We start from the raw sequence: 12,363 nt of genomic DNA on the forward strand, positions 1-12,363 counted from the left end.
GCAGTTTTCTGACAACCCCATCCCTGTGTTTTCAGCCGTGTCATGACGTATCGTGAGCACACTGCTTGGGTGGTGAAAACCCATCTCCAAAAAGAGACGGACGGGAACATCTTGAGTGTCAGGTACTATGTTTGTCTTTCATTTTATACTCGTAGGTCGTCTCATAGCTTAGTTTACTGTATGATCCTCAATCTTCTCTATACACAGCGTCAATGGCGACGTGCGATGCTTCGACCCCCGGATACCTGAATCAATAAGTACGCTACAGATTGTCAAAGGCCTGACTGCACTTGACTACCATCCACAGGCCAACCTGTTTGCTTGGTAAGTTTATTTCCCCTTAAAGGGTTTATCCTGGAAAAGGTAATGATGACCCTTTCCTTAGGATAGGTCATCATTATCACATTAGCCGGGGTCCGAGTCCCAGCACCCCAATCACCTGTTCCAGGTAGCTGCAGGGCTTACCCGAGCTCTAGTGAGCGCTGAGGACTCTCGGCAGCTTTCCAAGCACAGCGCTGTGCTATATATTGGTGCTCAACCCCATTGACTTGAATGGAGCTGAGCTGCAACTAGGCCATTTTGACCGATGAACTATGATGTCACCGCTTTAGGAAGAGTGCCTAGCTTCTTCTAACAGCTCATCGGTGGTCCTGGGTGTCCGACCCTTGAAGATCTAATATTGATGACCCATCCTGAGGATAGGTCATCAATATCTTTTCCTGGATGACCCCTTTAACCACTTCATATCCGCCCATAGGATACAAACGTTCTATGGGTGGATGTTTATCTCTGAATGAACGTTCTAAAAATGTCCATTCAGAGATGGCAGCTGCACGCTAATCATGCAGCTGCCGAGCGGATTGCCCGCTGTCAGTGACAGCAGGCCTCCCCAGAGAGAAGGCAGGGACAGTTCCCAGGTGTCCCTGCCTTCTAGATCGCTGTATACACATGTGACCGCCGGGGCCGGAAGAGTGCAGGAGCTGTCAGGTCTTCCACAGACCACGATCAGTGCTGCACTGAGGCTGTACAGCGTTGTATTCTGCTGTACAGCCTCTGTGGGCTGTATTTCCACTGTAACTGGGACTACTATGTCAGCCCCAGTTACAGGAGAAATCAATAGTGAAAAAAAAAAATAAAGTTGCGTCTCCCATAAGGTCATACAAGACCCCTGGGGGAGATTTAAAGTGTAAAATAAAATAAAAAGACAAAAATAAAGTGATTAAAAAAAAAATTAAAAAAAGGTTTCACATCTAAAAAAAAAAATTCCCCAATTAAGTAATTTAAACAAATGTTAAAAATATAAAAAAAAATATAAAATAGACATATTTGGTATTGCCATGTCCGTAGCGACCGGCTCTATAAATATCACATGATCCACCCGTCAGAGAAACGCAATAAAAACTGTGTCAAAAAAGCTATTTTTATCACCTTACATTACAAAAAGTGCAACTCCAAGTGATCAAAAAGGCATATGTCCCAAACAATGGTACCAATAAAACCTCATCCCCCAAAAAATTAAATAAAAACTATTGCTCTCAGAACATGGAGACATTAAAACATCATTTTTTTGTTGTTGCTATTATTGTGTTAAAGTGAAATAAAAAAAAGTATACAGGTATCGCCACGTCCATAACAACCAGCTCTATAAAAATATCACATGACCTAACACCTCAGGTGAACACTGTAAAAAAAAGTAAAAAACTGTGCCAAAAAAGCTATTTTTTGTCACCTTACATCACAAAAATTGCAACACCAAGCGATCAAAAAGGCATATGCCCCCCAAAATAGTACCAATCAAACAGTCACCTCATCCCGCAAAAGTAAAAATATGCATATTAGATATTGCCATGTCTATAACGATCTGCTCTATAAAAGTGAACGCTGTAAAAATAAATAAAAACTGCGCTAAAACAACCAATTTCTTTGTCACTTTGCCCCATAAAGTGTAATAATGAATGATCAAAAAATCGAATGTACCCAAAAATGGTACGAATAAAAACGTCAACTCTTCCTGCAAAAAACAAGCCTCTGCAGAAGACGATCGGCAGAAAAATTGAAAATATATGGCGTTCAGAAAATGGAGACACAAAAACATAATTTTTTTTTTATGTTTTATGTAAAACTGAAACAAACAAAGAAAGTAGACCTATTTGCATCCGTAACAACCTGCTCTACAAAAATAGCACATGATCTGCCCTGTCAGATGAATGTTGTAAAAAAAAAAAAAACGGTGCCAAAACTGCCATTTTTTTGTTATCTTGCCTCACAATAAACGTAATATAGAGCAATTAAAAATCATATGTACCAATAAAACTGGCCCCTTATCCCCTAGTTTCCAAAATAGGGTCCCTTTTTGGGAGTTTCTACTGTAGGGGGGCTTCAAATGGGACATGGCATCTAAAAAATATTTTAGCAAAATCTGCCTTCCAAAAACATATACGGCACTCCTTTTCTTCTGCGCCCTGCCGTGTGCCCTTACATCAGTTTACGGCCACATGTGGGGTGTTTATGTAAACCGCAGAATCAGGGTAATAAATATTAAGTTTTGTTTGGCTGTTAACCCTCGATGTGTTAAAGAAAAAAATTGATTAAAATGGAAAATCTCCCAAAAAAGTTAAATTTAGAAATGTCATCTCCATTTTCCTTTAATTCTTGTGGAACACCTAAAGGGTTAACAAAGTTTGTAAAATCAGTTTTGAGTAACTTGAGGCGTGTAGTTACTACATTGGTGTCATTTATGGGGGCCTTCCAACGTCCTAAAAAAATAAAATTACATTTATAAAATTATGCATAAGTAGACATTTGGGGAATGTTAAGTAATAAATATTTATGAGGTATGACTTTCTGTTTTAAAAGCAGAGAAATTGAAATTTTTAAAATTGCAAATTTATCAAACTGTTTGGTAAATTTTGGATTATTTTGTAAATAAAGGTGAAATATATCCACTAAAATTTACCACTGTCATAAAGTACAATGTGTCACGAGAAAACAATCTCAGAATGGCTTGGATAAGTAAAAGCGTTCCAAAGTTATTACTACATAAAGTGACTCATGTTAGATTTGCAAAATTAAGCTCTGTCGGGAAGGGGGTAAATGGCCCGGATGTGAAGTGGCTAACCTGTCGGGTGCATGCCGGTGTTATATGCCAGTCTTACGATGTTCTGTCTTTTTTTTTTGCAGTGGTTCTATGAACCAGTTTATTGCTATTTACAATGGTAGTGGAGAGTTGATAAGTAACATCAAATACTATGATGGATTCATGGGCCAAAGAATTGGAGCCATCAGCTGCTTAGCTTTCCATCCGCACTGGGTAAGTGGACAGGGTGTGGTTGTAGTCGGTCAGGGAGCCTGCCTGTAAAAGGTGAGCTTCCAGGATAGACAAAAACCAGTCATAAACTGCTACATTAGAAAGAACATTACTGAACTCCAGACGAAGATGCAAGACAATAATCTAATCTTGTCTCTCACCTTCTCCCCCCTGTAGCCTCACTTAGCCGTCGGAAGTAACGATTACTACATGTCTATATATTCGGTGGAGAAGCGTGTGAGATAGCCACTGGAAGGAGACACAGGGAATGGCCTCTTGGCTTCCTCTCGTAATCTTCCTTTGTTTTTTTGGGACAAGACTCTTGACCTTGCGTGATGATAACATTCGAATGCTGTTTCTTAGAACCTGAAGACCTCTCTGAATCAAATAAGTTAATGAACCAATACCAGAACTGTACAAAGGTCCCCCCTTCTCCTCCCGTCTACTCCTCATTCTGATTTTGTTTTTGTTGATTTTTATTTTTTTTTTAAACAGCCAATCAGAGGGTGGAGCTCTGTATATCTTTACGACCATTTGATATTTGGCATAGCGGGCAGGATTATTATTATTTTTTTAACTGTGATGTTTTGTTCAAATCCTGCTGCTGCCACCACGGCTGATCCAGGACCTGCTCTTGCTTCCATTTTGAGGGCACGCGGGTGGTAGGCTTTCGGTAAATGAGTCCTTTTGTGCCAATGAAAGGGCACCTCCCGGAAGGATGGGTAAAGGGGCTGACAAGTGATCTCGGAGCCTCTGCGCACACAGAGTCCTAACTTTCCTGTGTGATTATGGTGGCTTTTAACCAAACCAGCAGTTACTATTTCATGGAAGTGGCCACAGCCAACATCAATTAAGAGCTCCCTTTTATCTTTGTAATTCATTTGTACAGGGAAAGTAATTGGGGGGCGGGTGGGGGGTATAGGAGTATTGACAAAGGCATTTTATCACTGCATTAAAATAGCTGCATTTCATTTATGGAGTAATAGGACTAAGTCCTTTCACATCTGACCAGAAGGCGTCAGCTGTATTAATGGGAGCATTGTGCAGTCAGATACGTTTTATGACTACTAGTGTTATATTAACACGGTGCGTCTCAGACTAGAATGCGTCCTCGGCCACAGGGTCCCATTTTAACCACAAATGCTTCCATACAGCTTGGTGGGTGTTTTATAAGGCTAAGAATCAGTAAGGGATATAAAGAATCACTAAGGGATGATCATGCTGCATGGGGCCCACATGGAGCCCAGTATCCAACACATTAATTACTAAACCCCTTTTTTTTTCTTTTTCTTTTTTCTTTTTTTTTTTTTTACATCAGTCTTTTTAACCCCCTGTGCACCACAATTCACTATCAGAGCTCCGGCTCCGTGACCTGTATATCCAGACACATTGCACTGTCATCAAATCCTCCTTGTTTTCCAGACTAGGCTTTTTGTTGTTTACACTATTTTAACTAAAATCTCAGATTTTTTTAAGAAAAAAAAAAAAAACTAAAAGAAACGGAGAGTTTTCCAGCAACTAGAGGAGAGTGCAGTTGATTTCCTTAAAAAAAAAAAAAAGCGTCCTACTCCCGCCATCTGGAACGTGGTTGCGGTGATGGGAATGACATATATATATATATATATAATATATAGACATGTATAGTTTTTCTTCAGACCATGCATCAACTTCAACATCAACTTTTCACCTATTTATTTTAACACCAAGAAGAGAGGAGGTTGCGTCCTATAGGAATGTGTGGGATTACAGGAGGAACACGCATTAAATATTACTAAAAACCAGGGAAACGCGTTTGTGTCTTTTGTCGGAGGAAAACTCTTTGGCTACGTCTACACGACGACATTTGTCGCGCGACAGATAGGGCACAACTACACTGCAACATTTGTAGCGCAACATTTTGTTGCACTAATGTCGCGTGACAATTTTTATAATGGCAGTCTATGGTGTCGCACTACAACATGCTGCGACGCAACAGTCGCAGAAAAATCCATCTCGAATGGATTTTCTGCTACTGTCGCAGTCGCAGCATGTTGTAGTGCGACACCATAGACTGCCATTATAAAAATTGTCGCGCGACATTAGTGCAACAAAATGTCGTCGTGTAGACGTAGCCTTTGGGAGATGAGCTCAGAACTACGAAATTAAGTCCTTTTTAATCCTGCTGTATGGAAACGAGCCAGGTGGCCCCGAGACCACCGAATCAGGGGGGGTTGCAATGCGAGTTGTATTATATTCTATGTAAAGTGCTGAGGAATTGTTACCAAGGAGACGCGCACATTTTAATTAGGTAGAGACCGAGGAAATTTTATATAAAAAAGCCTCCGTCCATCGCCAAACGTCCCGTGATAGATATGGTTGGATATTGACAGCCGAGTGTTGCTTAGAATAGCGTTGCAGACTATTACACCTTGATGACAACAAGTCCATACCGCCATCTTGTAGATTCAGGGTGTGTTCACGCATCGGATTTTAACGTATCCCACAGCACAACAGTAGTGGCATGTCTTTTGGAATGCTGCTGCCCCGCTCTCAGTTTAGCACCACTGAATGGAGCTAAACCGCGAGCAGTCTCCCACCGCAGTTTCTTGAGATGCCCGCACGGTCTGGCTAAAAATGTGAGCTTTATCTCAGTTGTTAATCGGAATTAAGCTGGCCATGCTTAAGGTGCATTCACACAATCGTAAATTGCTAAATATGGATGCGGTCCATGGCATCCCGCATTATTTGCGGTCCCCATTGAAAGAATGCCTATTCTTGTTCCGCAAAACGGACAAGAATAGGATATGTTATGTAATTTGCAGCTCGGCCGCACACTGATGTCATCTATATTCTGTCCACGTTTTTTGCAGATCAGATGCGGACCCAAAATATGGTGATTTAAATGCACCCTTATATGAATTTCAGCCAAACCAGACAATTTTAGTGAGACCGACCGGCCGACCATCTGATGTGTACAGTGCTGTCCCAGCGCTCGTGCAGATATCAGGAAGGGAGAAGCATCGGGCATGTTGGATTTTAGTATACCTGATCCTTTGTTTTCAAGGGTGCTGCTACTAGAGAGAGAAGATTGGCAGGGGCTTACTTCTCTCTCTCCACTGAGAACACATGCATGCTCAGCCAAGTCAAGTGTGTGTGTGTTGGAGCCGGGTGGAATAGCTTTGTAAAGTATATGTCTATGTTTGCAGACCTTTAGCTTTACCAATCTTCTAGTGACCTTGACTTATACACTAATCGCCTCCAGAGCTGCATTCTGAAAATGTTCCTGTTTTCAGGCTGCATGACCTGACATCTCCCTGCGGGTACATTGTCACTATAGAGTGTGTTTGTGCTGTGGTACATGTGTATTCTTGTACCCACTAGGGCTGCACGATATGGGAATTTTGTGCGATTGTGATTAGGGCCCTAAAAATTGCGATAACGATATGCGATGTGATATTTTAAGGGAATTGTGCTAGAGGTCTATTTGCTTTGATTTTTCCATATGAGCCGCTGACGCGGCTGGGTATGACATAGTTATAGGGGATCTGTGGATGACGCTGTGTTGTGGGGGATCTGTGGATGACGCTGTGTTGTGGGGGATCTGTGGATGACGCTGTGTTGTGGGGGATCTGTGGATGACGCTGTGTTGTGGGGGATCTGTGGATGACGCTGTGTTGTGGGGGATCTGTGGATGACGCTGTGTTGTGGGGGATCTGTGGATGACGCTGTGTTGTGGGGGATCTGTGGAGGACGCTGTGTTGTGGGGGATCTGTGGAGGACGCTGTGTTGTGGGGGATCTGTGGAGGACGCTGTGTTGTGGGGGATCTGTGGAGGACGCTGTGTTGGGGGGGATCTGTGGAGGACGCTGTGTTGGGGGGGATCTGTGGAGGACGCTGTGTTGGGGGGGATCTGTGGAGGACGCTGTGTTGGGGGGGATCTGTGGAGGACGCTGTTATGGGGTGGATCTGTGGAGGACGCTGTTATGGGGTGGATCTGTGGAGGACGCTGTTATGGGGTGGTTCTGTGGAGGACGCTGTTATGGGGTGGATCCGTGGAGGACGCTGTTATTGGGTGGATCTGTGGAGGACGTTGTTATGGGGGATGTGTGCTATGACACATAGGGCCATGAGGGGGGGCAGCATAAGACATATAGCATCTTATGCTGGTTCCCCTCATGGCCCTATGTGTCCCCTCATGTGTCCTAAACTGCGCACATAACTGGCTTTGTGTGTAAAGTATTTTACTAGTGTGTGAAACAATCTCTCTCCTATTGATAACATGGCCAGCCTCTGTTACTCACTGTCACTATGAATGCACTGCAGCGAGCTGGCCGGCCGGCGCGTGACTGACGTCACTTAGTAACGCTCCTCCCACTTCAGGTATCAGGAGCGTTACTAAGTGACGTCAGTCACGCGCCGGCCGGCCCGCTCGCTCCCGCTCGCTGCAGTGCATTCATCGTGAAAGTGAGTACAGAGGCTGGACCTGTTATCAATAGGAGAGAGATTGTTTCACACACTAGTAAAATACTTTACACACAAAGCCAGTTATGTGCGCGGGGCCCCTTCATATATAATCGCGGCATTTTCGGGTCGGCCAAATCGCCATATCGCATTTGCAGATTATCGCGATTCGATAATTTTTTTATTTTATCGTGCAGCCCTAGTACCCACCCTTTATGTCAGTGATTAACAATCCCCCGCACTCCAGTCCTTCTGAAACTACAACTCCCAGAATCCTCACTTCACCGGGGCTTAGCTGCACCCAGGCCATGTGACTGATGAATGTGACGTCACACCACCTATGCTAAGCTGCGAGAAGGCTGCTGTGCTACTGGTGCCTTCTCAAACAGCTGATTGGCGGGGACTGCACCAATTAGATATTGATGATTTATTAGTGTGAAGCTCCTGGAAAACCCCTTTAAATAATAAAAATGTTAGCTACCGGTAGCCACCACTAGGGGGAGCTTCCTGCATACAGTATACTTTGGTTGACGTTTATTAAAACTTTTATGCCACTATTGTCGTGTGAAAAAGTTGCAAATAATGGCACACGCCATATTTGCAACTTTTAAAGCTTCTCAACACTTCTGAAGTGTCTAGAAAAGGATCGGGGCAGGGCCTATCGAGGCCCACCAGATTTACTATTACTCGCACCAGAAACTGGAGAAAATTATAGCTCGGGTTACTCCAGACCTTGGCTGGTGTAGATTTGAGTTTTTGGCATACAGAGTGCCGGAGATGCTCTTAGTTTATTAAGAGGCATCTTAATAAATTAAGCGCATATTACTCCAGGGCAGAGGGGATCAAACCTGGCGTATGGGAACACCCGTTTTGAACTCTGTAATACAGCATGCAGTAAGCTCCCCCTAGTGGTGGCTGCAGGCAGCCAGCATTTTATCAATTAACTCTATTTTCAGAGGATTTGGGGTTTTGTATGAGAAAACAATTACAACTGCTATAACATAATTTTAAGAAATTATGGTGCACCTACAAACAATAAGATATTCACTATAAATGTAGGTTATGTGGCTCCCAACCCGTCTGCCACTACTGACCGGGCTGCGGACAGTATTTCATAGCTCGGCAGCGACGCGATTAATGCTTATTCATGTCAAGCTGTGGCTGTTCTTTACTCTATAAGATATGGTACGGCAAGCCGCCAAAGTGGCATGCTAATGAGCGTGACTGTTGTGCTAATCAGGCGCCTGGGTGGCCCCTGTTCTCCTCTGGCACCTTTTCTACTCTGTTTCGGCAATTTAATAAGGAAAAGAGAGCGCACGAATCCTAAGTGAAGAATGAGGAGGAAGAGATTTGTGTTTATTTATCACTAATTAAATTTGATCTCTGCTGAGATTAATTTATGTACTTTGGCGCCTGCATCTTTTTCTTAAATTAGGATTTTTTTAAGGCTGTATCAGTGGCGTACCTTCAATGCAGGGAGACCATGATACTTCTATGCGGCCTGAGGGGGGGGGGGGGGGGGGGGGGGGGGGTTGGGCTGGTGCGTTCCGATGTAAAAACACTGCATTTTCATGCAGCCACCGCCAGGGGGAGCTCTTGTAGTCGATTGTAACTGTATAAATTCCTATGCACTGAGCTCCACCTAGTGGTGGCTGAAGGTAGCCAGCTTTGTAATGGATGGGAAGTAGGAGATTTATCAACATATTTAAGCCAGTTGTCTGGTATGAATACTTTATGAAATTTGTTGTTCAGAACATATTTATGAAGCATCAGTTCCACTTTACTTACATAGAAGTTTGATAAAGTGGATGAGGCCAAGGGTGACTTTTTTTTTTTTTTTTTTCTTCAATTTTTTTCATTTAAATTTCATCCGCCCAATAAAAAAATGAAATAAACTCATCCGAAACCTGGGCTGTTGCCCTTTGCTTTCTGTGTTGCCTGGGGATAATTGTTGCACTGATGCTTCATTCTAAGTGTTGCTATCTGGTCCTATAAGATCTGTGTACGACCCTAGTCTGCATATATCTTTCTCACCTTATGTTCCTTCTGAGGTCAAGAGTTACGTCGTAGTTGGTCATCCTGCAGTCACTTGTATGGGGGTCCCAGGCTCTCTGTTCTACCTGCACGAGGAGTCAGAATGGACTGGTGGACATGCATTGTCTCTGGGGTTTTCTGTCAGCCCAATAGACACTAAATGGGTGTTATGTGTGGATTAACCCCTGCTATTGAAAGTGGTGAAATCCAAGTTTAAAGGGGTCTTCTGGGAGTAAGATATTTATGCCATATGAGATATTCTCAGGATAGGTTATCAATATGAGATAGCTGGTGGTCTGACTCACATCAGCTGTTTTAAGAGGCCACGACGCTCTGGTCTTTTCTTAGGCAACTAACGTCATCCATCTCGAAGCTTATGTGCAGCTCAGTCCCATTTTAGTGAATGGGCCTGGGCTGCAATACCAAGCACAGCCACTATACAATGTATGGCGCTGTGCTTGTTAAACTGTAAAGAAGCTGCAGCTCTCTTCCAAGCTCTACGTCCCTTTCTTACAGCTGCTTGTGGGGCTGCCCAGGAGTCAGAAACTCCCACCAATCTGATATTGGTGACCTATCCTGAGGAGACATCAGTACTGTACTCCTAGAAAATGCCTTTAAAATCCGCAACAAAATGAGCATGCTGTGAATTCGAAAATCTTCAGAATGCACGTTTTTACACACAGAAAATGGCCCCAATCTGTGGATGAGATTTTATCCACCTGCCTTGTACTGTAATCTGAACAAAATGTAAGAAAAATTGGACATAAATGGCAACTGCTCTCCTTTGAACAAATCCTGTCTTTTATAGCAATCAAAAGCTTCACATGAAATAAAAAGAGGATGTACATGATGTAGGGCGATAAAAATAAAGGTACGCCGAGGCTGCTCACCTGGTGTTGCGCTCTGGGCCTGTAGAGACAAATGTGTGAGGTTCACTGCTGCATGTCGCTGGTTCTGGTCCCAGTATCACAGGTAAGATCAAGTGGAAAATGCTCAGAGCTACAGGACATCCGAGACAAAGATCCTTTAATAACTTTTTTTTTTTTTTTTCCAGAATAGAACTACACATTTTGGGGATGGAACACCCCCTTCATCAGGCTCACTGGACTGATGAGGGGGGTGTTCCATCCATGAAACACTATTCTGGAATAAATAAATTATTGAATTATTGAAGAATTTCCGTGTCGGATGTTCTGCAGCTCCACACATTTTCCACTTGATCTGATCAAAAGCTTGAGGAATATATTAAGAATTCTGTTCCAAGAGATCAACCATCCATCTTTCCTGTAAGGCAACTGGATCAAGCAGAAGCTCTTCCCCGCTCTTTTTTCTGCCATAGAAGACCAGGGCAAATCATTCCCTCTTGGAGAAGCCCTGCAGACAAATGGTTATTGTGAAGAGACATTCACCATTGGCCAGCAAGACCCAAAACAGACAATAGTCATTTATCAAGTGCTGAAGAGTTCATCTACATACTCTTGAATGGGGCCTTCAAAACGTGATGATGAAATGAAGAGATACCCTGTATGGAAAGGCTATACAGCTCATCCTACGCTGTGCCTGTGAATGGCATGTACAGGAACAAATGCATTGTAAATCGAGGGTCAAGACAACAACACAAGATGAGCCCTGGAGGAACATATCTGATGAATCCGATCCCTCTTTGTGTCCTTATCTCACGACCTTAGCTCTTCTGCAAAGAATATAAATTGGGATGCTAAATGTCTGGATACAAGGTGCCCCTGCCATTGCTCTGCAATCTATACTGTCAAGGATCCGTGTAATCAGCTGTAATCTATTAAGGAACTGGCTACAGGGGTTGCATTTGTGATGAGGGCATTGTGATTGGCAATGTTTTGGGGGTATGATGAAACTGAAAGATTCTGTCCAAGACCTCCACAGCCTTCCATATACAGTGCCGACTCAACGGAAGAAATATCGCCATCTTGTACCTAATTGCATACCCTCCTCTCAAACACTGTAAATGAAGCCTCTTAATTCTATACCATATAATAAGTTGGCCCATGGAGGACAGATAGCAGAATATGAAGTTGGACCTGTACGTTTACACTTCTGCAAAAAGAAGGTCACCACAGTGGTAGTAGCCAGGTTTGTCTGTAATTTCCTATTACGTAGGGCCTATTCATTGTACTATTGAAAATGTCCAGCTCCAGTGCAGTGTCTGAGAGGTAGTGGCAGCCCACAAGTCAGTTTATGGTGTCAAACGTTGATAGTACCTCCTAAGGATAGGCCTTCAATCAGTACCAGAAAACGTGACTCCACCATGGGAAGTAAGAAGACCCCCTGTAGGTACCTAGTAGCTGCAGTACAGTGTGTTATGCCAGTTTACCCTTGGTTTGGCATTGCTTTGGGGATAGTGTAGAGAACTGCTGCTATAAGAGTGCCATTTTTGGGCATTGGAGGACTGAAAATGAGTGATTGGCATCAGTGACAGCTGATCTCTCTACACTCAGTTACTCGTGGGTGAATTGGCTCCAATGATATGATTTTCTAATACCACTGGTCAGCAGGCGTGTCTCCATCCACCGGCACTCTGTGAGTTAAAAAAATATATAATAATCA

General features: G+C 43.2%; 1 protein-coding gene and 1 long non-coding RNA gene across 2 annotated transcripts in view; one reads left to right on the top strand and one right to left on the bottom strand.

Moving 5' to 3' along the window:
* Positions 1-4,846, top strand: part of RPTOR (regulatory associated protein of MTOR complex 1) — a 294,108-nt gene extending 289,262 nt beyond the window's left edge. Inside the window, exons 32-35 of the mRNA XM_040439078.1 lie at positions 36-122; positions 208-324; positions 3,181-3,310; positions 3,485-4,846. Coding sequence (XP_040295012.1) covers positions 36-122; positions 208-324; positions 3,181-3,310; positions 3,485-3,553 — 403 coding nt within the window. The 3' untranslated portion in view covers positions 3,554-4,846. The remainder of the gene's footprint in view (positions 1-35; positions 123-207; positions 325-3,180; positions 3,311-3,484) is intronic.
* LOC121006142 overlaps positions 1-12,363 on the bottom strand; it is a 978,004-nt gene that overhangs the window by 122,209 nt on the left and 843,432 nt on the right. The window lies entirely within an intron of this gene.

Source organism: Bufo bufo, chromosome 6, assembly GCF_905171765.1.
Source record: "Bufo bufo chromosome 6, aBufBuf1.1, whole genome shotgun sequence".
NCBI classification, from domain to species: domain Eukaryota; kingdom Metazoa; phylum Chordata; class Amphibia; order Anura; family Bufonidae; genus Bufo; species Bufo bufo.